The sequence below is a fragment of the Diaporthe batatas genome (assembly GCF_019321695.1).
Source record: "Diaporthe batatas strain CRI 302-4 chromosome Unknown Contig00020, whole genome shotgun sequence".
In the NCBI taxonomy this organism is placed as follows: Eukaryota; Fungi; Ascomycota; class Sordariomycetes; order Diaporthales; family Diaporthaceae; genus Diaporthe; species Diaporthe batatas.
In genome coordinates, this window is record NW_025408567.1 from 338,347 (window position 1) to 362,864 (window position 24,518).

A 24,518-nucleotide genomic window follows, 5' to 3' on the forward strand; every position below is an offset into this window, starting at 1 on the left:
AGCGGTGCTTTGGGCTGCGGCTCCCAGGGCCAGAGAGGCCAAAGTGACGATTGAGAAGCCCATGTTCAGGTCTCTGGTTTGCCTGCAACTGACACACTCAACCAGGTCTGCAACAACAACATGAGAGCCCGGGTCATAAGTACATATGTAGTCTTTAAACGGTCTTAAAACCCCCTGTCCTGTGCATGGACAGGCATGTGAGAGCGCCCGGGAACTTAAGACGTGCTTCCAGATTGCGCTGCAGCCAGACGGATCTAGGGGTGGCCAAAAAGCTTGATCCAACCGCATCAAGCCCTATGGGAACGGTGTTCCGTACAATTTGGCGACAGAAGCGCTCGCTCCCGTCGTTAGTCGTATGCTTTACTTTCAAACATGTAGCGCTAGACCGCAATTTTCCGCATGGCTTAGGAGAAACGGCATTTTACCCCTGGGGTTCGGGGGGCTAGGTTCCGCATCTCTCAAAATATCAAGCAGGTAGCCCCTGCAGCCCACATGGGATGAAACATAGAAAAAGAGTTTCTAGTAATATACCAAAAGTATTATGGAAAGCCAGTGGCAGAATCGCTGGTTCTTGTCAATCGTTTGTGCGGATATCCCCAGTGGCTTACGTGAGAGCAAGAGCATCTGCGTCAAGAAATGAATATGTACGTATGCCGACAAGTCTGCTTCTATTCAAATTCTGTTGTATGAATTTCCTTCATTGAAGTCAATAAAGTTGGGCCGTTCTTCTTTCTTCTTTTTAAATGCCGGATATTTAAGCATTTACAACTATGTACAGGGACCGTTTACGCCTTCGGATTTACACGGACTCGGAAGGAAACCAGGCAAGAAAGACTTCATAAGAGTAAATCACTGGTCTGGTCAAACTGTTTTTTGGAGGAATTCAGATGCGGCAGAAGAATCCATTCAATAATGACCAATCAAGTCAAAACTCAGGTGCTAGTTATTCATCAAGGTAATCATAATCACATCCGCACAATTATGAATACATCACCGTACCATAAAATGCACAGTAAATATTAGGAGCAAGGGCTCATAGCTATTGACCTTTAAAGTCATGGAAGCGTGGCCTCTGGAGGAAGTTCGTCTTCCAATTTATAAAATAGTGTCCAAGATGCGCCGGATGAGCCGCGTCCACAAGGGCCTGGCTAAGCTCAGACGAGTGACACTGAGGCATTTGTCATACTCGACGGCTTCAGTGGTTTCCGTAACGAGGCGGCCACGCCTAAACCAAGTGAACCGAGAGCAATGTCCTCGCTGCATTTGGTGTTGATACTATTGCAGTTCTTGAAAAGGGGGTCGCATATGGGGAGCCTTGGGTCGTGGATAGTTATACCGGCGGCTGCGCCTCAGGTCCAAGAGCAGACAGACAAAGCAAGAGGTCCAATCGCAGGACTACTTCCGCACCACTGACCAGCCGCAGCCTCAATGATCCACGTGAGATGCAAAATAGGGACAGATCGATGCGCTTGGCTCGGTCTGGAACCAGTGCCTTTTCTTGGCCGCCGGACTCAATCATGGTCTAAGCGTGAGCCAATCAGGGCCGGCATGGTCTTGGAATTTATAGCCGCGCCTCGTGGGTGACCACGATGGCCCTATCCTAGTGTCTTAGACAGCAGCTCCATGGCAACAAGCGGCCACTTGGATGGGCTCGGACACCCAGTCCCGCGTGTGTAAACCTTCTCCCGTTCCTCACTTACCTTCTAGTGCAGTAAACGAACTCGATATGGGCAGGGCTGGCTCATTGGCTTGAAACAACTGCCGGCGCACACACGTGGGCCTAAAAGAGGATCTGGTGCCTTTTTGCGGGAAATGGGGTATTTGAAATTCCCAAGGTTAGATCGATGAGCGCGTAGAAGCTGCCCCCGAAGTATCACCAGCATTCAGCCGCATCGGGGGCCCCATGGGACGACACGGGAACGCCCACCGTGCCGCAACCTTCTGATCACGCAGGGCCAAGATCATAAATTCACTTAACCCACGGCCTCCCAGGTCAAAGACCGCGGGGCCAGAAGCCTGGAGGTCGTATCTTTTCAGCAGTCAAAGGAGTTTGCTGCAATCAAGCTAGCAGCAATCCTTTCAGCACCACATCCTTTCAGTGACTCCCCACAAAGAATCATTTGTAGTCACAAGCGCTGAACAACACTTGATCCTGCTCATCCGATTTCGAAACTGGTGAGAAGCTGTCAAGTTGCTGGGCCCAGCTCCGACCCAAAACTTGAGCTTGACATTCGAACTTTGCCATATCTGCTACCAAGTGGCCCACCATCATCATGGCCACCAACACAAGACTCCACCTCAAACTCTCCCTTCCTCGCCCCGAGTTTCTCCACAGGAAAAGCCAACCTCTCCCGCCAACGCCGGAAGAAAATGAAGAAGAATTCCAGTTCGCGCGTCAGGAGACTGGCGACTCGGAGGATGCGACAGATTGGATCAAGAGCACCATCCGAGACCAAGGCCGCTGGGAAAGGCACATGTCACTGATCCAGATCGACTGCCCACACAACATGGCCGGGCTCCGGAGGCTGGGCAGGCTTTCAAAATCAGAGGGCACCAAGGCGTGCCGCAAGATGGTGCGCATCCCGGTGTTGTATGACGAGATAGGCTGCTTCCTCTGGGAGAAGCTCGCAGAGCTGGAGCGCGGGCCAGACTTTGGGCGAGAGGACGAGGAGAAGGCGGCCGAGTACGCAAGGGGGGTGACATACCGCACGATGATGGCGCTGGACGAGCGCTTCCGATTCGACCAGCCAGCGGTCGACGGTGACATCGCCAGAACAACAAGGATCCACGGCCGTGCCAGGCAGGACAGCGAGCCCGTCTCCCCAAAACACATCCACCAGCCACAAGCCGACTCGTCACCCCAGGAGAAGAGGCCCAGCATCCCCCACGCCTGCAACTTCTGCCGGTCCAGCAGCGCCTGCGAGCGGCCGACCATCCCCGCCGAAATAGCCGCCGACGCCCTGGCCGCGACACGTGGAAGGATAGTGGACGACCAGCAAGCAGCACCATTGCGAGGCAGCCCGCACGCGCGGCTGCGGCTGACCCGGTCGCTGAGCCGGTCGGGCCAGACACCGCCACGGGCGCCCGTGTTCTTCAACCACAGCAGGAGGAGCAGCAACTCGAGCAGCCTGATCTGGCGGCACGACAGCGACCAACAACACCCCGACCCTGGACCCTCGTCCCTCGCGGACGCCAGGAGGAGCGCCAGCAGCAGCGGCCGCCGCGGCCCGGCGAAGGGACCCGGCAGGGCGAGGTCCCGGGACGACACGCTCGGCGGCCGGGTCGGGTCCGTGGTGGGTAGCCTCGGCAGGGGCGTCGTGGTTGCCATCGGCGGGAGCATGGCTCATGGATATGGACAAAGCGGCCGGGTCAACCGGAATGGGTCGCTCTGGTCTGTTTGAGGGTGTGGATTCCAGCCAGGCGTAAAAGTCTTGGGTTAGACCAAGGAGTTCCGATGCTTTTCCAAGGAGCGAAGGTGTTTGGCGTGACGGATTCTGACGACCCCATAGAGGGCATGCAAATAAAATTAATTTAATATAAAGCTTCAAACTAGACCACCCAAGAAATGTCATATAAGCAGTGCATATTCTGCACTTGCCAAATCTTGTCGTCCATGATGTGATCTGGCTTACTGGTGCTGCTTTCAAAGTGTATATGAGAAATGGCCACCAGTCAAACCCACTAAAGCAAGGCCCCTAAATGGAGGCATCCTGTGGGAGAAAACATCCCATAAGAGTCTGTCGATATGGACGTGACGTATTGCGTGTTTGCTGGGTGCAATCTGCTCCCTGTAGCCCTAGATAGTGAGGGACTGGAGGGCGGCCTGAGGACAAAGAAAAGAAGCCTGCTATATTTCAGGAGGTGAAAGTTACAAATCAAGATGTTGTGTGTCTCGAATTCTTGACTCGATGGTTGCATTGTCAGGCGTCTAGCCTCGAACAACATTCATGGATGGTTGACTACTGCGAACAGAAACATGCATGCATGTCATCCAGATGGAAGGCTGGGGGGTGAGGTACCCAGGTACCTGGATACACTGGCAGTGGTCGTCAATCCAAGGCTGGCTGGCCGGCTGGTTAATTAAGTGGGTCCTTAGCTTGGGTTTTTGGGGGTGTGGTTGACCCACCTCCAAACTCCCCTGGCCTGGTCGTGCCTCATGGCAGCTTAGCATTGGACCAGTCGCCGCCCGTGCTTCTTTTCCGGAAACATCAACAACAACACCGCTCCGAAAAACACACCTGCAGCAGCAGCGCAGCCAATCCAGCCTCAGTCTGCAACTGCCAGCATCACCAGAAATCAACCCTGAAACCCATCTTTGGTCCTGCTGCAGCAGCTGCCTTCAACCCTCCATGGTCACGTCCGACAACTGACCAAGCAGCAAGGATGGCAGCTGCCGAAGTAGCTGTCGACTTTGGCTACCTGTCAACCCATCTCGGCGTGGCTGAAAACACCCTCGAGACAGCAGCCTCCCAGCCAACTGCCGACCTTGTCAGGGCCGTCTTGCAGGCAGTGGCCGCAAAGGCACACGAGTTCGACAACCTCTACGCAGAGAAGCTGCAGGTCGACATCGAGCTCGAGAATGCCGTTCGCAGCGCTGAGTCACGCTGCCAGACCTTCAAGGCCACCGCCGACAAGGCTTTGAAGGATGCAGAGGAGATAAGAACCAAACTACAGCAAGAAGGTACGCTAAAACATCACCATGGAGGCACTGAGTCTGAATGCGACAGGCTCTGGGGCTGGCACTAACGCGTTTGTGGCACCATGCAGAGTCCACCCGCCAAGGGCTGGAATCCGAGCTCCAGCAGCTACAGTCCTCGAGTGGCGGGAGTCTTTCCGAGATCGAGAACCTGAACGCGCGCATCAAGTCGCTCGAACAGTCGAACCGGGATACCGTCGCAGCCGTCGACGCAAAGAACGCCGCCAACTCGGAGCTGCTGGCCGACCTGCAGAAGCTCCAGCAGAGGAACCACGAACTCAGCAAGCAGGTCGCCGAGCTCCAACAGTCCGTGCAGGCCGAGAAGGCTGCCGCGAACAGCGCGAAATGGCGCGAGCAGAACTTGGAGCAGGAGATTGCGCTCCTCAAGAGGAACAACGAATCGTTCGAGCAAGAGCTCAAGACCAAGCGGGAGGAGGCCCTCAAGTATCGCAAGGAGAAGGGCGCGCGCATCGCGGAACTGGAGCGACTTACCGACGAGCAGCGATCCACCATCGACTCCTTGACCCGCGGCGAGCAACAACTCCGATCTCGCCTGGACGACGCACAAAGAAAGGCCGATGACGCTCTCACCAAGATCCAGCAGCTGAAAGAGGCTGCCGCGCGAACCGAAGAGAGCTTCAACCAGGAGCTCGAGGCGTCGAGACGCCTTGCCGACCTACAAGTCCAGCAGGCCGAGACCAGCAGGGAGAGGCTGAGGGAGGTTGAGAACAGGCTTGAAAAGGTTCAGGATGATTTCGCGGTCCAGAAGATGCGCGTCGAGAAGCAGCTCGAGGAGGAGAAGGCAGAGCATCAAAAGGCTTTCGAACGTGCGCAAGAGCTGGAGCAAGAAATAAGCCGACTGCAGGCCGCGGCTCCCCCCCAGCTACCATTCGGGCCTGGAGACCGTCCCTCGACTCCTATCGCAAACGGCCACCTCAGGGCTGGCTCGCCATTTGGCACGCCTGGCTCCATCAGGAGCAAGAACATGACGCAGACCATCGATGAGCTGTGGAAGGTCAAATCGGAGCTCATCAACGTGAAGAAGCGGAACCAGCAGCTGGTCCAGGAGCTGGACGAGACAATGTCTGTTCTTGAGGCCAAGGCGCCAGAGTTCAACGGGCTCGAGGCAGAAATCGAGAAGCTGCGCAGCGAAAACATCCAGATGACACAGTTGGCAGACGAGAGTTTCCAGGAACGCGATATCGCGAAGAAGGCGGCTCGGAAGGCCGAGGCCGCCCTGGGCACAGCTCAATCGGAAGCAAACATCCTTCGGGCCCAGTTGCGAGACCTCGGCATCCAGATCCAATTGCTGGTCTTCAACCTACACGCACAAGAGAAGGGCCTTGACCAGCTCACACAAGAAGAGGTCGTCAAATTTGACCAACTGCAAAGAGGCGAGGTTGCTCCAGGTGCACTTGACGACCTGTCAGACACTCATCGCTTCATCACGGAGAAGTTTGTCGCGTTCAAGGACATCCACGAACTGCAAGCCAAGAACGAGGAGCTGCTCAGGATCACGCGAGAGCTCGCAGACAAGATGGAGAACGATGAAGCACAGGCTGCCAAACAGCAAGCTATCAACAACGAGAACGAGCTTATCTCCTTGCGTGAGCTGTGCGCTCGTTTGCAGGATGAGATCAAATCCATGACCGTCCGGATGGAGTCACACAGGGCAGAACGGGACATGTTCCGACGTATGGCACAAGGACAGAGGGCTATGGTCAGTGATGCCAACGACGCCGAAGGCAGCCAGCGTGAAGTGCTCGGCAGCATTGAACAGGACTCCAACGTGGACGAGGTTGAAGCCATGTCAGCCATCCGCGAGATGCAAGCAAGGCTTGACACACAACAGAACGAATTCAGCACCGACCGCAAAGCCATGCGCGAGCAAGTCGACAGGCTTTCGGCTGAGAAGTCCACTCTGCAGAGTGAGGTTGTGCGCATTCGCAGTCAGCTCGAGCTGGCGTCTGAACGTTATGCCATGCTTCAGGGCAACTGTGAAGCGCTGCAAAACGAGAAATCCGAGCTGCAGAGGCGAAGCCAGAGCCTCTCGGAAGCCGCAGCAAAGCACGATCTGCGCAGCCAGCAACTGGCTTCAGATCTCGTCGAAACAAGGGCGTTACTGGACAGTGTTCAGAGCAAAGCCGCGAACCTAGAAGCAGAGAAGGCCCTTTTCACCAGCATCCGTGACCGTCTGCTCAAGGACAACGAAGAGCTTTCGAAGGACAAGGCTACCCTCAGTAACCTCCTGACTCAAAACCAAACGCTACTGAACGAAAAGGACACCTCCGACAAGGAGACACGGCGAAGTCTCAACGAGCAGATCCAATCGTTGAAGACGGAGTTGGCCACGAAACAGCGCAACCTCGACAATGAAATCGAGGAGAGCAGGAGGCTCCAGCAGCGTAAGGATTTCGAGACCCAGCAGCATCAACAGCGGGTCGATGAGCTCCTGAGCAGCCTCAACTCGGCCAAGGAGAGTCTCGTTGCTACTAAGACCAGCAGGGACCACCTGCAAGCTCGTGTTGACGAGCTCACCATTGAGCTCCGTAATGCCCAGGAGAAGGCCGAACGCTTGCAGCCCCGACCAACCCCCCGACCCGGCACAGCCAATGATCCTCGATCGGCGGATGCAGAGACCGAGGCTCAAATCGATGAGCTGGTCAACGAGATCTCCGACCTCAAGAGGGACCTGGACCTGGCCACAACACACCTGGAATCTGCCAGATCACAGACTGAGCAGTACAAGGAGATTGCTCAGGCTGCGGAAGAGGATCTCGCTCAGAACAACGCCGTCCAAGAGCAGTTCCGCGCGCAGATGGAGGCGGAACTTGGGGCCAAGGATGCGCAGATCAAGGAGCTTCAACAACGCGTCGAAAACATCTCCGTGGAGCTCAGCAACTCTAACAACGAGCTGTCGTCCATCCGAGACTCCCAGACAGAGGCCAGCCGCAAGGCCGAGGAAGAGAAGCGCATCTTGGAGGAAGAAATCTCACGGCTTAAGGACGAAGCCGAGCGACTCAAGGAGCGGGCCAAGTACCACCAGCAAGATCTCCGCACTCAGGCGGACATTGCAAAGAAGGCCCAACAAGACTATGAGACGGAATTGGTGAAGCATGCGGAAGCTGCGAAGGCATTGCAAGCCCTCCGATCTCAGCACAACCAGTTGAAGACCAACACTGCATCGCTAAAGGCCGAGGCTGAATCTGCTAAACACACGCTTGACGACAATAAGAGATCTTTCGCCGAGCGGGAGCAGCAACTACGACAAGAGATTTCTGATCTGAAGGAGAGGCGACAGGAGACCGACCAACAGAACAAGCTTCTGCAGGAACAGCTGCACAGCTTCACGTCTCAGATCGCCGCTATCAAGGAGAACCGCACTGCCTTTGTTGAGGCCACAGATGATACTACCAACTCTGCCCCTGGCTCAGACGTCGAGCGCCTGACGGAACTCAACAGATACTTGCACCGTGAGAAGGAGATCCTCGAGGTTCAGTACAACCTCAAGAACCGGGAGGCCGAGCGCCTGCAACAGCAGGTCGACGCCAAGCAAGCACAGCTCGAAGAGTACCAGCTGAAGCTGGAGCAGGAGCGCGTGGCTAGGAACGATACCAGCACGAGCAAGTCGCACGAAGAGTTGATGAACAAGCTGAATGAGCTCAACCTTATAAGAGAGAGCAACAGCACCCTACGAAGCGAGAACAAGCGGATCGAACGCCAACTCGAGCAAAAGAACGCCAAGATCAAAGACCTGGAGGCAACGATAGAACCTCTAAAGGCCAGCATATCTGAGCTCGAGGGCAACAAGGAGTTCATGCAGGAAGAGTTGAAGCAGCTCGCTGACGACCGAGACCACTGGCAGAAGCGTGTGGAGAGCATTGTCACCAAACATGGACGCGTGGACCCTGCCGAGTTGGAGCAGATGAAGGAGAAGGTGGCCGAGCTGGAGACCGAACGCGATGCGCTGAAGCAGGCCGAAGAGCCCCTAAAGACCAGGATCACCGAGCTCGAGACGACTTTGGAGACAGAAAAGAGCAACTGGTCAGCAGCGCGTGGAAAGATCATCGAGCAGGCCAAGAACAAGAACAGGGAGAACAGCACCAAGATTGCCGAGTTGAACGCAGAGAAAGCACAGTTGCAGACACAACTGGACGAGGCCAACCAACGTCTGACCTCGCTCCAGTCGCAACTCGACTCGGCTGTTCAGGAAAAGAATGCCCTCGGTCAAGAGAAATCCGTCTTGGAGCAGAGGCTCAGCGAAGCTCAACAGCAACTCGAGTCTGCCAGCACCACAAGAGAACCTCCTCCCGAGGTCCCGTCCGAGACAGTCTCTTCAGAACAGCTCACCCAGGTGCAGCAGCAACTTGAGAGCGCACAGCAACAACTGGTTGCTGCTAATGGAGCCAAGACCGCTGCCGACCAGGAGGTCGAGAGGCTACGCTCAGAACTGGCCACGACTATGCAAGACCGTGACGCAGCTCGCGCGCAAGTCGGATCTCAAGCGCCTGCCGAAGCAGCGGCGCCGTCAGCCCCAGCCCCAGCCCCAGCCCCAGAGACAGCTCCACAAGCAGAGACCGAGGCCATGCAGACTGGTGGTGATGCTGATGCTCAACCCGCCCCAGCGGCAACATCTGACGCAGAGCGTGCAGAGCTAGAACAGAAGCTGGCAAGAGCTGAGCAAAGGGTTACCGAGTTAGAGGCCGAGGTAGCCGAGCTCAAATCAAAGGTGTCTGAGTACGAAACGAACCAGAAGGCGATCGTGGACGCGAGGTCTCAAAAGATGAGGGAAGCGCTCAACAAGAAGTTGGCTGAAGACAAGGCCAAGAACCAGGCTGAGCTCATCAAGGAAAAGGAGAAGCTGCATGGCGAGTATGAACTGAGACTCCAACAGGAGCGGGCCATATGGGAGGCGGAAAACAAGGTTGCTAGTAATCCGGCCGGACCGCCCGACTCCGTTGCAGCAACACCGACGAAGCAAACGAACCAGCAGCCGCCGCAGACGCCAAGCACGGAGCTCTCGGCATTCCTCGTGGCGGACTTCTCGAAACTTAGTGATGCCGATACTCGTAGGGTCGTTAGCGAGAACTCTACGATCAAGAGCATCATCTCCAGTAATCTCAAGAAGAAGGTCGAGGCGGAGACCAAGAAGGTCAGGGACGAGGCGGAGCAGGCCCTGAAGGCTGAACACGAGGCCAAGATCGCGTCTGCTAGGGAGCAGGCGGGGCTCATGGCATCGAAGAAGTCGACGCTCAGGATCAACATGGCCGAGAACAAGTTCCGGGGAGCGCAAGCCAAACTCAACGTTGTTGAGACCGCTGCCAAGGAGACTCCCCAACGTGGTGTTGGTGAGGTGTGGGAGGAGGCCAAGGTCGCGAAGCCTCTACCGGCACCGGCACCAGCACCAGCCCCAGCACCAGCCCCAGCACCAGAGGCCACCGTCAAGCCTGCTTCTTCGCCCGCGCCGTCAGACAAAGCAGCCGGCACCGGTACGTTGACCCAGTTGTCACAAGGCCGCCAAACCACCACAAAAGCTAACATCGTCTCAGGCGCGCAACCCACAACCGCAGCGTCCGACAAGCAACCTCCCGCGCCTGCCAACGGCGCCATTCCGCAAAAGCCAGTCCCAGTAGCCGTGGCTATCCAGCCGGGCGTGGCGCAGCCAAACCCTTTCGCATCCGGAATCCCAGCGAAGCCGACGCCAGCCGCGGCGAACCCCTTCGCAGCGGCCCAGCAGTCGTCGCTGCCCGCCAACCCGAACCAGGCCGCGGCCCAGCAGGCAGCTCCTCAGGGCCAGCAGAACCAGAACCAGCCCCAACAGCAACAGGGCCAGCAACCAGTCAGGACCGGCATCCCCGTGCCAGCCCGCGGCGGGGCGCCCCGAGGAGGCGGCCGTGGCGGCACATACCAGGCACGCGGCGGCGGGCGCGGGGGCTTCCAGAACCGCGGCGGGCAGGGCGGCGGGGCGGCCAACCTCAACCCCGGGGCGCAGAACTTCCAGCCGGGCAACAAGCGGCCGCACGACGCCGAGGCCGGCGGCGCGGCGGCCGGCGGGCAGCAGAATAAGAGGCCACGGGGCGGTGGAGGCGGCGGCGGCGGCGGCGCGCAGCGCGGCGGCGGCGGTGGTGGTGGTGGTGCTCCCTAGCTGGACAGCCATGGCGATGTGTCCGGGCTCCCGCCTCGTCCTGGGTCCTCGGCTGCTCATCCGAGTCAGACAGGGCGCCGAAGGGGGAGCAGGAGCTTGTGAGCCGCGCTGCATCTTGCGTGCGTGCGTGCGTTCATTGTGCTGGGTGGCTTTGTTGGATGGACTTGACGGGTTGGCTTGGGCTGGACGACGATGGGTGGATGTCCTGGGCCTTTTTTTGGCAGCTATAACCTACCTGCCTTGCCTGGTGGGACTCGATACAGTTTCCTGATGCGGAGCGGGGGTGGGGTGGTCTTTTTTTTCTTTTTCACTTTGTCGAATGTAAATTACTCCTGATTGATTGCTGGGGTTACTACTGCTCCCTTTCTTGCGTGCTCTCTGTTTTTTTTTTTTCCTTCTCTTTTTCCGCGTCAACTTTGCATCGGCAAGGGGCTAAGGGTTCTGGTTTCGGAAAGGGGCAGTTAAAAAGAATACGGAGATACATTAAAACATTCGTGGTCATGTCATTCATTCATATTACATCTGGCTGAGTGTGTTAACTGGCCCGGTGTCTGTCTCCCTGATGTTGTCACTGTATGTGGGTTGAGCTTGATGAGCTTGGTCGTATCAGGTCAGCCCAGCCTAACGCGGTAATGACTCTGGCATAAGGGCGAGCATTTAACCAGGTTATCCACCCTCCCACATGCCTCTCACTACTACATAGTAGATCTACATAGTAGATCAGGACATACGATTCACACACGGAGCTTGCCCGTATGTACGTACTGTGTAGTAAGTACGTACGTGGTGCCCCATCAGTCCCGCGCATATCCACAAACACACGCACGTCTTTTGCGCCCTGCTAAATGCTGCTACTAATAACCGACGGACCGGGCATCGGCTCCGGCAGCGGAAGCAACGGTTAAACCAAGATTAGCTAAAAAACCAGGTGCTTGGGACGAAAAGCCGTGCTTGCTCCGAGATCCGGGCCCTAGGGCCGAGAGCCCCCCACCCCCCTCGGAGTTTGGGTGGGTTTTACCGTGCTCTAGCCTGCGCCAATTTCCCTGTGTTCCCTACCTGCTTATTACTCCTCAGCCAGTGCGTGCAATGGGAGGGAGACAAAGCACACAAGAGACAGCGAGAGGAAAAAAGCCGGTTTGCGCCCGCCCGGCTTGCGTGGGATTCAGAGTATTGTGCGTATAGTAACTCGGAAGCGTCGGGGCCAACACTTGGCAACCGATGAGCTCGGTTCGGCCGGGCGGGTCACGCGCGTGCTGACTGTGCATGCGTGCTTCCCACTCTTCTACACCACATACATACATACAGCGCGCGTATCGTCCTTTCCTCGAGCGAGCGCTGGACAGAAAAGACAAGGAAGGGGGTTGCAGGGGTGTGTGTCTACAGTACTGTTACGTCTTTCGTCCTACTACAGTGTCCCCCCGTCCCCCCCCCCCACGAGACGTCGTTTTAGTAATCACGCATCCTTGCGAGGGAAGGAAACACAGTCCTTGAGACTAGTTCCAGTTCAGATCCCGAAAAGGCGGAAATTGCGTTTCTACTGGGATGGATGGATGGATGGGGGGCTAGGCACTAACTCGGTGCAGGATACGCAGCGCGCCCTCCGGTGGTGCGGTTCCTAGTCGCCAGTAGAAGGACAATAAAGAGGACTCGTGGACAGAGTCCGTACCTAGGGTTAGTTGGCAAGCTGGTCGTATCTTGCTAGCCCTGAAAGCCCTGCTCTGGTAATCTGGACGTCCGTCACGTATTGGGGGCCAGCAGCGGCTGAGCCCCCGTTGGCGTTGGCGTGGGCTCGCCCATTGTGGTCGGGGGGGGGGGGGGTTTCTTTGTGTTCCTCCTGGTTTTGTTTCCCCGGTTGGATCGCAGTTGGACGCAGTTGGACGGGCCAATGTGTTGGCCTGGGTGGCCGGTCGTGTGGACACCTGGTGGCTGGTGATGCGCGCCCTACTGCAGTGCTGACAGCGAGGTGCCCTCGTGTGTGGGTGTTGTTGCGCCGGGTCCCAGGGTGGGCGGAGACAGGGTGCGCCTGGTTGGTTGGTTGGTTGGTCGGCCGGGCCCAGCTCGTTGCGCTTCTGCGCAGTGCCAGCGGCGGAGCAGGAGGCGCTGGACAACTCTGATATGTGTTTCGCTGGGTCCTTTTGCGCCCGTCCGTCCTCAGACGCGTACATAGTACGTACTACATAGTATGAACAGAAAGACAAGAGTCGGCCTGCATTAGTCTCGTCATGGGGCGCCTGCTTCGCCGCGGGAAATGCAACCCCTTCAGGCGTGCAAGAAAGTGTGATGTGAGTTAGGCGAGGCCAAGCCAGGCAGGCCCTGGCCCCGAGGCCAAATTCTGGGTGGAGGAGCCCCGAGGGATTGGTCCGTTGGGTCGAATAGGTCGACTAGGCCGGTCGCACCAGTTTTCGGCGAACGGAAACGGGTTGAAAATGGGATTCTGGGCACTGGGCTGCTCCAATGTCGATCCGGGGAATGAGATGCGCATGGCTGCTTTTTTGTCGTGTTTCGCAGTGTCCGGCCGCGACAGGGAAAGGTGACTCATTTTCCAATTCGTGGTGCTGATTTGCTGCCCCAGACGAGGACGACGGTTGGACGGGTTCAGGGCCTCATCATGGCTCTTCGCCGTGGTAGTCTTTGTGTGTTTCAGGGCACACTACTGAATTGAGTTGTGGGGAAAGGATAGAACAAAACCAGGCACACCGGCGGGTGGGCCTTGGCCCATCTGGACGGGTGTCCCGTCTGCCTTCGAGTGCATGTATCGTGATCTGTTTTCGGTAAGCCTTTGCTGCTGTCTGTCTGGCAGCGCAACGCGCAATTGAGTGCGCAAGCGTCCAGCAAGGCAGAAGGATGCCCACACAGGCAGCAGAACTGCTGCCGTCTCATGTGGCTTGAGCAGCCAAGATTGCAATCTGGCCGTCTGCGAGATGGCACAGCATAATGCCCCATGCCCCGAAGCAACATGTAAGTAAGCCAGGCAGGCTCCCAACTCCTTCGTCGAGTGGGATCGCAACGGGGCGCATTTGCGCACTGGCCAAGCCGGCGACCCGAATGGGAAAGGTTCGGGCTGGGTTCCTGAGAGCTAGAGGACGCGACGTCTGGGACGGGTCATAGCCCTACACCCTTCTCTGGTCTGCACACCCCGCATCTGTCCATGTTGGATGTCCTTCTCAGTCCTTCCTCGTAGGACTCCATCGGGTGGGTGAGGCTCATGAGTCGAGTTGAATTCAACAATCATCGAGAATTAGTGCTGTGGCAGGCCATTGCAGAGATGGTTCAGGTCAGTTGACTGTGGTTTTCCCCTGTGAAACTGTCTGTTTGTCAAGCTCGAGCATCGTGGACAATGGCAGAAGAACTGGACCACCGTTTTTGTCAGCGACAGACAGCGGGAGAGATGCTCATGGGGTGAGCGTAGTAAATTGAAAAAGGGCGCTGAGTGTGAGTCACACTTGCAAACTGGGGACCCCTGCAAGCGTGGAGGGTGGAAGAGAGGGCGAGGAAGGGAGACGGATGGTGGGGCAGGCGCACATTTTGGCTGCCAGCGCGGGTAGGCACACATTCTGCATTCTGCCTGAGGCTTTTAAAACCTCCCGCCACCCACGCCTAAGCATCGCGTTTTTCTCCCTCCCCCTTCCTTCTCCCCAACCCCAAACCATTCCACACATACACCAGAACACCTTGAGAAAAGACCATCAAGATGTTCTAAATCAGCCCTTTTGTGGCCTGCCCCCGTGCAAATCAGTCAAGATTCAGTCTCCAGACTCCACCAGCTTCCCCAACATCCCCACTCCCTCAGCTCTTCCTGCAAAGGTCGATCTGAACTTTAGTCTGAATAGCTTCAGCTCAAGTTCGCGTCTCCCCACCGCCACCATTCCCGGCCAAGACCCCCCAGTCTTCACCACGGATTCCCAGTCAAAATGGCTTCCCTCCAGTTCACCGAGCCTGCCGGCACAACCCGCGCATCATCAGCAACACTACCAGCAACTACTGCCGCCTCAACAGGACTTCGTCTTGTTCGACACGCCGAAGCGTCATCCCCCTAACCGCCCTGCCTCCCAATCTTCCGCCACAGGAAGTGCATCGCTCAACTCAACCAACCAACAACAGAGCCCCTGGCATCTTCCCCAGGATCTGCAACGTCAGCGAGCCGCACAGATACTCCAGGCACAGGGCCACACTGCTTCGTCAACGGCTTTTCCCAATCGGTTTAACAACGCGAAGAACAACCACTTCTACGCATCCTCTGCTCCCTCCTCGACCGCTGCTTTGAACCAGAATCAGTCCCGGCAACGTCCGCCTGTCCCCCTGTTCAACCAACAAATCAACGGTAACCAGGCACCGACCCTCAAAATGGACGTCCAAGGTAAGAGCCAGACACTGAGAATGCTCCCTCGCTGCTCAGGAACTCAACGCTCACAACGGCTTTCAGACTTCGAATTTGAGGATTTCACTGCCTTCGAGGGCGGCGCCCCCGCCTCGGCCCTCTCGTCGCCGGCCAACATGGCCTTCGACCTGAGCAGCTCCATGCACAGCTCCAACATCGGCACCGTCTCACCCCAGGACCTGCTGATGAACGAGCCGTTCATGTCTGCGCCGAACTCCACTGCACTCACTGCTTTGACCTCGCCTTCCATCTACAATGAATCGCCCGACTTCAACGACAGCTGCGATGTCTCCCCCAACTTTGGCTCCAGCGACTTCGACGACAGCGGCAACTGGTTCTCGCTCTTCCCGGACCAGAACCCCGTTGCGGCCGCCCCTGCCGCACCCGCTGTTGACCAGTCCCCAGCCACCAAGTCTGAGGACTTTGAAACCGTTGAGAAGCCAGCGCAGCGCCGCAAGTCGAGCAACTCTAGCTCGCCAACTGGTCGCCACTCTTCTGTCTCGGGTGTCAACTCTCGTCGTCGCGACAAGCCTCTGCCCCCCATCATTGTCGAGGACCCCAACGACACCGTCGCCATGAAGCGGGCGCGGAACACCCTCGCCGCTCGCAAGTCTCGTGAGCGCAAGGCTATCAAGTTCGAGGAGCTCGAGGAGAAGATCAGGAAGCTGGAGGCCGACCGCGACCACTGGAAGCAGGTCGCCATCGCACATGGTGCAACACAATAATCGATTGAAAGAATAAAAAGATGCTCTTTGCTTGGCTCTTGAGAGATGAACTGGAGGGTAGCGCTTGGTCATTTCCTTGGTTCGCACCTTCCAGTCTAGGCCTTTCCCAGAGGACGTCACCATCCCCTCAGCACTTGGCTGCTCGCGATGTTGGCTGTCGGGGTATACTAGGCTATATTGTTTCTGCTGTGTCGTTTGTCTGAATTATCGCTCGGGTTGACGGAAAGGTTTCGACTGGCCGCTCTAGCAGGCCGTCAACTAAAACTTGTTACTCTGTTGTACGGTTACGAATCAATTTTGATCTACCACGCGTCCTGGTACCTACCCACCGCGCCATGATGTGATACAATATCCCACCATTGCCCGTCTTGAATAGTAGTGCCCTACCCATGTAGCTGGCTTTGCCTGTTGACACCCGACGTCCGATACGAGGTGACTCTTGGGTAATGACAGTACTATATGAGCATAGCCTATGAGAGGTTATCCCGTGGGAGCTGTCCTGTAGGAGAGGTCATCCTTTACGAGGTCATCATGTGGGAGGGCATCTAATAGGACCTAGTAAGATATCCTATAGGAGGCAGGCACCTGGGCCGGGGGGGGGGACACTGGCCGCGTGGCTCACCAAGTACGTAGACACCGTGGTCTCCAAGCAGACACCCGAGCAAGGTGTCCTTTCACCGGCTCTATTTGTATCAACCAGCATCCATAGACATGCGTTACTAGCAGTTAGGCTATAAGACGCTGCGGCATCCATCTCTGACGGTTGGTCATCAGGTTTCGGGGTTGTACTGTGCCCCAGGCTGTAAGGCATGCCTTGTATGTAGCTGGGAAAGATTTTTCAAGATCTTGCTTGAGGGTTAATTCATATCTGCGAAGCTCCTGAAAAGTTCCAGACTGCTCTCCTCATGGGCCGGGACGAGTTCTGGCGGTAATTTCTTTTTGTGTGCCTTGGGTGAAATATATTCAATGTTACGACTCAAGTCTGCCCAAGTGTCGTCGTGACATCTTGTTACTCCTTTGATCGCTTTGAAAACCAAACTATGCAACAGAGTCGCTGAGGTCTTTCCACGGCCTTTGCCGGGGACGGCAGCGACTCTGCTTGGTGGAATTACTTGGCTGACTGGAGGCTGGTTGTTGCAAAACCCATGATGCTGCTCTGATGAGTCGAGATAGACATTATGATACTTGGGCTGCCTATGCCATGTACTTTCCCACAGACACAGAGCTTGCTCTATCTACAGAAGTCTGGTATTTGAGTGATACTTAGGTATGAATGACCTCTTTGGAAAACAAGAACTGTGAACTGCTAGCATGTCCTCCCGAGTGGGCCAGGAGAACGTCCAGGCTCCTGAACCCCATTCCATCTTTTATCAAGGACCCTTGATTCATACAAGTTATCTGCCTTTCGCCCTGGGAACTGATGGAACCCCCCTTTTTTAATGAGTATCATGAGACTAACAATATTACTTGCCTCTACGACCTAATGCACTGCTGTGTCGCTCGTATCACCCACTGCATCGTGGTTGATACCCGGTACTGAGCATGAACCCAGCAGCATGTAGTAGCCGCCAAACGCATCATACCGCGGAGGGGATTTATGGGCTGAAGGCTATATAGTTCGAGAATGTGCAGATGTGGTGTAGAACTGTCATTCTGCCATTGTCGGAAGCGCTCACATGGCAGAAATCTGACTCCAGTAAAAGTAACTTGAGAGTAGCCCTACACAGCATACGTTGCATTGTCGCTTATGTATTGTTGGCCGATTGTAATGAATCCTCCATACGATTCTTTCCACAGAGTAGTGCTGCAAACGTCACCTGCTGGGACTATCGTGGTCTCACCGCCCTTCAATCAACCCATCCACAGCAGTACTTGAGCTGGAGGTCCTGTGCCGTTCTACCTTTAGTCTGAATTCTGGACCAGGAGTCATTTGTCTGGGGATTAAGACTGTCACTGGGGGTATTTGATTTGTCACATACAGCACAAGTGAGAACCACCAACGGCCCTGAGAGAGCGGCATTAGGGGCTGTTGGATCATGGGAGGCACAGGGCGTGATATTGAGATGCAGGCTGACTGGCTGGCGAGAGCATTCAGCCCTTGTGTCGGCAGCCAACATATGCATAGCGGAACTGTTATGTTGTTGGGGTGATCCGTTGCAGTGCCAACAGCTGCCTGTCGACGGAAAATCGTTGGAAAATGTCTCCGAATGTCAATATATGTCTCCGAGTGGTCAGCGCACATACAAAGCACCAACCTCAGTCTACACTGCCTAGATATATAGTACACCCTCAGCACTCAGCTCGGGTCAAGAGCTCCCCCCTTCAAGAAGCTTCGCATTCTGCCCTCCTGCCTTGCACACGTCAGTCCCAGTGATTCGCCAACACTGAACCGACCAGCACACTACCTAGGCAGCAGTCATGGCTGAAGAACCAAAGTATCTCCTTCCGGAGCCAGAAAAAGAGGTAGCACGCCTAACGGAGCAGGACGCCGTAATCACCCATCTCATGAACGGGAAACGGATCCTCCCCCCGATCGACCTTACGAGGCCAGGCCTCCGGATCCTAGACTCCGGGACGGCCGACGGCCTCTTCCTGCGCGCCATCCAGCCACTGCTAACGGCCGAGGGCGAGCCCCCCACCCTCCTGGGCTACGACATCATGCCGAGCTTCTTCCCCCCCTCCCCCATGGTCCCGCCCCACACCACCCTCGCCGTCCACGACATCGCCGAGCCGTGGCCCGCCGGGCTGCAGGGCACCTGCGACCTCGTGCACCAGCGCTTTACGATCCCGGGGGGCACCGGCGCCGGGAGGGCGACGCCGCGCGGGGTCGTGCGCGGCCTGTGCCGGCTCGTCAGGCCTGGTGGCTGGATCCAGCTCGTCGAGATGGACGTCACGGGCGGCGCGGGCCACGGGCCTGCCATGCGCGACGCGTGGGCTGTTACCGGCGCCTTCTTGGCTGCTGCTGGGGCTGGTACTGACTATAGTAAGGATATGGCTGGCTGGCTTCGGGAGGAAGGCTTCGAGAACGTTCATGATGAACGTGTTGACCTTGACGTCGGTGCGAGGGTCAAGGATACCAAGTGGGCCACCCGGAGCGCTAAGATATTAGTAGAGGCTTTCACAGGAGTCGTAGGCGCATGTAAGAGTGAGTTTAATCCTGCTCTTATACCTCCTAGTAATGTTCGTGGCTTTACTTTCGTTCTACTGACACCTCATTTCCCCGTTGATTTAGTGATGAAGCTTGACCTTCCCTCGTCGCTCTCAGGGTCCCTAGATGAGATACCTGGACGAGCGGAGGAAGAACTTACAAAGCAAGGTGGAATCTATCCTCTCGTGTTTGCCTTTGCGCAGAAGCCAGCTACTACATGATATTTAATATGGAGGCAAGCGAAAGATTGGTTTCGAGCTTAGGGTCGCCGAACTTATAGGCGATGAGGACAAGAGATAATAAACCATCGAGTCCTGATTCTAGGTTATTATTGCCGTAACAACAACTGTCTCCACCGCAGACTCTCATTACCTCTACACGATAGTACCCTGTTTACCAAAGTATTTGAACTAGATCTAACTAAGTATAATCAATGACCACATGTGCAAGTTTAGTGGTTGGGGCACCGTATGAAGGCGCCATGTATGTCCTCGGACGTATGCGGAATAGAAGCGAAACCACATACGGAATAGAAGCCAAACCAGTTACCTTTACATGTATAGAGATTAGAAACGGAACCACCTGGTACTACTTGCCTGCTCATCCCGACGTCGACGTGCCTTGCCAGCCTCCAGCCCCCGCGTTGGCCCGGGTAATCACTTGGTCCCGCTGCCTTTTGGCCCAGTCCAGCCCGTTCCGGCATGCTGCAACTCCTCGGCGGAACTGGTCCTCCTCGTCGGTCGGTCATGATCCACGAGCCGATCAGGCTGGAGACGCACGTCGGGAACTCGTGTGGCGCCCGCGGCTCGTCCGGAGGGGGTCCCCCTCCAGCCACAAGCGGACATCCTCGTGGGGCTCGGCGGCAGCTGCCCCGTAGGCACGGTCTGGGTTACCAGGTGGGATCTCGCCGTCTGCCAGCGGCGCCAGGTTACTCATTATCGTGCTGCGCCGGATGGTGTGGGGGACAGGGCGGCATTGTTGCCCTGCAGCTCATCTAGCAGCGCCACGGCGCCTTCCTCGCCGAGACACTGCTCATGACCTCTCGAGAATTGCTCCAAGTCCTCGGGCGGGTCTTGGGCACACACCTTGTCCATTTCAGCTTTGATCTCAAGCAGATTATCCGGGGGCTCAGGTCTTGCCCCACTGGACGGGCGGTGGTAGCAAGAAGAGGAGTAGGAAGACGAGAACGACGAAGACGAAGACGAACACGAACACGAAGGGGTTTCGAGGATTTGGACAGCCAGAGGACAGCGACAACTTGGAGCATGTCCCAGAACCTCACAGGGGGGGGGCCTCGTATAGAGGAGAGCGCACACAGACTGGCTGACGCGACACTATTTATTTGGGGGAAAAGCCGTCATCGAAATGCCAATGTACATGTTACAAGTCACTATCCAAGCACACAGTCTATGTATGCCAGTCTCTTACAGAAAGAAGGACATTGAAACGAAGATCAATTATATAATCTTGACCGCCCACGAAATAAAACCTAATGCTTCGCCACAACACCCGACGCGTCAGCCTGGGCCGTGATCTTCTTCTTGTAGTCCTGCACGGTGCCGTCAAAGTGCTCGACGGTGCCGCCGTCGCAGACCCACAGGCTGTTGCAGACGGTCTGCAGCATGGTGACGTCGTGGGAGACCATGAGCACGCCGCCCTGGAAGTTGCGCAGGGCGTCGGACAGGGCGTCCATGGCCTCGATGTCGAGGTGGTTGGACGGCTCGTCGAGCACGAGGATGTGCGGGTTCGTGAGGGCCAGGCACGCAAAGGCGACACGCGACTTCTGACCCCCGGAGAGCACCTCCATCTTCTGCAGGCCCGTCGTGCCCGTGATGCCGAAGGCGCCCAGCTGCCGGCGGTACTCCTCGTCGGTGCGGCCCGGGTACTCGCGGGCCATGAAGGAGACGGCCGAGAGGGTGAGGTCGAGGGCGTCGACGTGGTGCTGCGCGAAGAAGCCGACGCGCAGCCGGGGGTTCTGCTGGATGATGCCCGTCGTCGGCGTGAGCTTGCCGATGAGCAGCTTGAGCACGGTCGTCTTTCCGGCGCCGTTGGGGCCCACGATGCCGATCCGCGAGTCGAGCTGCACGTCCAGGTCGACGTTGCGCAGCAGGATCTTGTCGGGCGAGTAGCCAAAGGTGACCTCGGACATCTGGATGATGGGCGGCGACATCTTCTCCACGTCGGGGAACTTGAAGTGCACGCTGTACTCGGCCTCGGGGGCCTCGAGCACCGGCATCTTCTCGAGCTTCTTGATGCGCGACTGTGCCTCGGACGACTTGGCCGCGTTGTACCTGAACTTGTCGATGAAGGCCTGCAGGTGCGCCCGCTCGGCCATCTGCTTCTCGTACTCGCGCTTGGCCGTCTTCTTGCGCTCCTCCTTGGTCGCGTAGAAGGAGGCGAAGTTGGCGCCCCGGTAGTAGTCGAGTCGTTCCGAGTGCTGGTGGATGATGTCGGTGGCGACCTCGTCGAGGAAGGCCCTGTCGTGAGAGACGACCAGGACGGTGCTTGGGTAGCCCTGCAGGTAGTTGGAGAGGAAGGTGATGGACGGGACGTCCAACATGTTTGACGGTTCGTCGAGCAAGAGGAGATCCGGCTCACAGAACAGGGCTCTCGCCAGGGCGAGACGCATCCGCCAACCTCCGGAGAAGGTCTTGGTGGCAAACTGCTGGCGCTCGGGGGAGAAACCAAGACCGGCCAGGATACTTGCCGCCCTGGACTCGGCCTTGTCCGACTCCATCTCGGCGAGCTTGGCCTGGACGTCGGTGAGCTTCTGGTCCTGGGCCTCACGCTCACGGTCGAGCCTGGCAGCGTCGGCTGAGGTGTCGGCCAACGAGGCTCTCTGGCTCTCGATCTCGGCGAGCTTCTCTGTGATCTGGGCCTCATCCTTGAGGAGAACCTTCCGCCAGACGTCGGCATCAAGCACTGCTTGTAATGCCGGCGTGTCGTCTCCGGTGATCTGTGCATACGGTCAACATCAAGTCCCTCAAAGGGGGCAACCAACCAACCAAGGAAGGGAAAAGCCACAACATACCTCTTGCTCGACGTGCAGGATAGAAATGTGAGTGGGAATAGGGACCTCACGGCGAGACAGAGCGCGCAGCAAGGTGGATTTACCAATACCGTTGTTACCGACCAGACCATAGCGACGGCCATATGCCAGGGTCAGGGTGGTCTCGGTCAGGATCCTCAGGCCGCCAATAGCAACATCGATGTTGTCCAGCTTGATGTCCTTGGACTTGCCACCGGCGCCTGGGGCCTGCAGGGGGTTGACGGCCATGTAGAACTCCTCGTAGGACTGGGTGGACTCTGGCTGGTTGAGCAGGCGCGAGGCCTCATACTCGACGGTCTTGAAGGTCTTCTTCTGCTGCTTGGCGGCGATCTTGCGCTCGGCCTTCTCGAGCTTCTTGCGGTCGACCTTGGACTCGACCTTGCGGACGTTGGCGGCCTCGAGGTCGACGGCGCCGGTGGCGACGGCGAGGGTGGAGGACATGTTGTTCTGGGCGCCGACCTGGATGGACTGGTCCAGCCTGCGGACGGTGGGGCCCTGGCGCTGGGAGGAGCCGTTGGCGTCGTCGTACCTGGTGACCCATTTCTGGACGAGCTCGCGGATCTTGTCCTGCTTGGCGGGGTCCGGGTCGCCGGCGGCGGAGAGCAGCAGCTCGATGACGACGGAGGCGGCCTCGGCCAGCGGGGAGGGGCCGGCCTGGTCGTCGCCGCCGGCCCACGAGGTGGATGCATGGGTCAGGTAGCCGGCTGAGTACTCGGAGACGACTGGGTCGATGTTGGGCAGCACGGTCCTGATCTCGGACTCCATGGTGACGTGACGGAGGGTGGCTTGGGTGGGCAGTCGTTGAGTGAAATGCCGAGGGGCGAGGCGAGGAGAATCGAGGTGGCTAGGCTAGGATTCTACTCGGTACACTCAAGGCGAAACCGCCACGGGAACCAGGGCTGGCCGGTGTCACTGATGCAGACACGCTTGGCACGTTGGCACGGTACTGTGATGGGCGGTGTTGAGCTGCAGGAGGCTGAGGACCGCCACGCTGGTGAGGTGTGAGGCGTGAGGCGTGAGGCGTGGTTGGCAAGGCAAAAGTGGGTTTTGATACTACCGAGGAGGCTAAGGCTTGACCAAAAAAAAGAAAGGAAGGTGGGGCAAAGCTCGGTCGAGCCTCAAGCCCCAATCCCCAGGCCTCAACTCAACCTCAAACCCCTCGGGCTCTAGGCTGACTGCGACGACCACGACTACATACAACTGCCCGTGTCTTCACATATACGATTATCGTATCATCACCACCCCGTCAAAAATTACAACATGCCATAGTGGAGTGTGATCACATCGAGTGGGAGTTGTCCTTACAGACCGATGTTCCATATCCTATGTGAAGTTTATTAGCGGACACCTGAGCTGCCGAGCCATGGAATTTGCTTGAGCACGAGCAACACAGCATGAGCAGAACCACGTTTTATTACCCCTTGTGCACGATCCTAGGATCCCACCTGGCTGTTGAACACCATCCACACACATCCACCAGACCTGTCTCGGACCATCACAGACCACCGACCAAGTGCTTGGAAACCAGATTGCTCCTTGCTCTGGGACGGGCGGCACTTGCGATACGAGCTTTGCTCTGCGTCAGCCATCCTTGAATTGGTCGGGGAATATCAGGACCAGGACAACTAGCGGGAAGAAACCGTTTTTCTGAAGGAGGCTAATAACAGATGTGATCGAGGGGTAAGAAGAAGCACACCAGCCAGCCAGCCAACCAACCATCCAGCAGCTTGCTCGGCTGCCGGTGCCGATTATCCCACCGTGCACACACACACAATGAACCAAGACTGCCATCGAGTCCAGGGGGAAGAACACACAGACACACAAGCGGGCAACACACCACTCACAAGTCACGACACACAGACACACACTGATCGGCCGGAGCAAGATCTCTGATCCCTCGGTCCGGTCTGGTCCTGCTGTGTACGCGTACATGGACTGAAAAAGAAGACAAGAGACAACAACAAGACATAGATATGTATGCATGCTGCACCTGCGCACAGTTACCCTGCAGCGGTGGTGTCAACATAGCACAGGATCTTGTATGTACGGCTGGTACGCCCGTAGGTACGGCACAGACTGCGTTTCTTTTCTTCCTCGCAGGGAGACAAGACACACGCACGAACGACACTCCAGCCGCGACAAGAAGTAGCAAGGGTCTCACAGCCAGAGACAGCCCCTCGTCACATTCTTATATGAACATCTTAATTACCGCACACACCTTCTAGAAACACCACAGAAGCCCTTGCTGCGCCCTCGAACCTGCAACCACACATCCTCCGTCTCCCGTCGCATGGCGCCAGCGCCACAGGCACACAGGGCGCAACGCTGGGAATATCTTCTCCCGAATGCCGCCGCCGCCAGGCCGCCCACCCACACA

The 24,518-nt window shown here is 57.0% G+C and overlaps 5 protein-coding genes across 5 annotated transcripts; 4 read left to right on the top strand and 1 right to left on the bottom strand.

Annotated features, from left to right (window-relative positions):
* The first annotated feature begins 2,160 nt into the window (after nt 1–2,160).
* KVR01_012556 (uncharacterized protein) lies at nt 2,161–3,592 on the top strand. The gene has a single exon (XM_044786440.1). The coding sequence runs from the start codon at nt 2,274–2,276 to the stop codon at nt 3,399–3,401; it is 1,128 nt and encodes a 375-aa protein (XP_044638367.1). The 5' UTR covers nt 2,161–2,273; the 3' UTR covers nt 3,402–3,592.
* Nucleotides 3,593–4,177: 585 nt separating this feature from the next.
* Nucleotides 4,178–10,841, top strand: KVR01_012580 (uncharacterized protein; the record flags this gene model as incomplete). The annotated part of the gene is made up of 3 exons (XM_044783999.1): nt 4,178–4,681; nt 4,768–10,185; nt 10,246–10,841. Exons 1-3 carry the CDS (start codon nt 4,384–4,386, stop codon nt 10,839–10,841), a joined length of 6,312 nt encoding a protein of 2,103 aa, XP_044638391.1. The 5' UTR covers nt 4,178–4,383.
* Nucleotides 10,842–14,235: 3,394 nt separating this feature from the next.
* On the top strand, nt 14,236–15,944 carry KVR01_012662 (amino acid starvation-responsive transcription factor GCN4; the record flags this gene model as incomplete). The annotated part of the gene is made up of 3 exons (XM_044786054.1): nt 14,236–14,240; nt 14,606–15,198; nt 15,265–15,944. 3 exons carry the CDS (start codon nt 14,236–14,238, stop codon nt 15,942–15,944), a joined length of 1,278 nt encoding a protein of 425 aa, XP_044638473.1.
* Nucleotides 15,945–18,362: 2,418 nt separating this feature from the next.
* On the top strand, nt 18,363–19,313 carry KVR01_012597 (uncharacterized protein; the record flags this gene model as incomplete). Its single annotated transcript, XM_044786879.1, has 1 exon — nt 18,363–19,313. One exon carries the CDS (start codon nt 18,363–18,365, stop codon nt 19,311–19,313), a length of 951 nt encoding a protein of 316 aa, XP_044638408.1.
* A 1,103-nt stretch (nt 19,314–20,416) lies between these two features.
* On the bottom strand, nt 20,417–23,202 carry KVR01_012594 (uncharacterized protein). Its single transcript, XM_044785463.1, has 2 exons — nt 22,124–23,202; nt 20,417–22,048 (listed from the first exon to the last, which is right to left on the bottom strand). Exons 1-2 carry the CDS (start codon nt 22,904–22,906, stop codon nt 20,582–20,584), a joined length of 2,250 nt encoding a protein of 749 aa, XP_044638405.1. The 5' UTR covers nt 22,907–23,202; the 3' UTR covers nt 20,417–20,581.
* Between the last annotated feature and the right edge of the window lie 1,316 nt (nt 23,203–24,518).

Bases quoted from the DNA above. Each gene is read 5' to 3' on its own strand.
- KVR01_012594 (XM_044785463.1), bottom strand. From the start codon at position 22,906: ATGGAGTCCGAGATCAGGACCGTGCTGCCCAACATCGACCCAGTCGTC. The intron at 22,049-22,123 runs GTATGTTGTGGC...CCGTATGCACAG, and splicing joins TCCTGCACGTCGAGCAAGAG to ATCACCGGAGACGACACGCC.
- KVR01_012556 (XM_044786440.1), top strand. From the start codon at position 2,274: ATGGCCACCAACACAAGACTCCACCTCAAACTCTCCCTTCCTCGCCCC.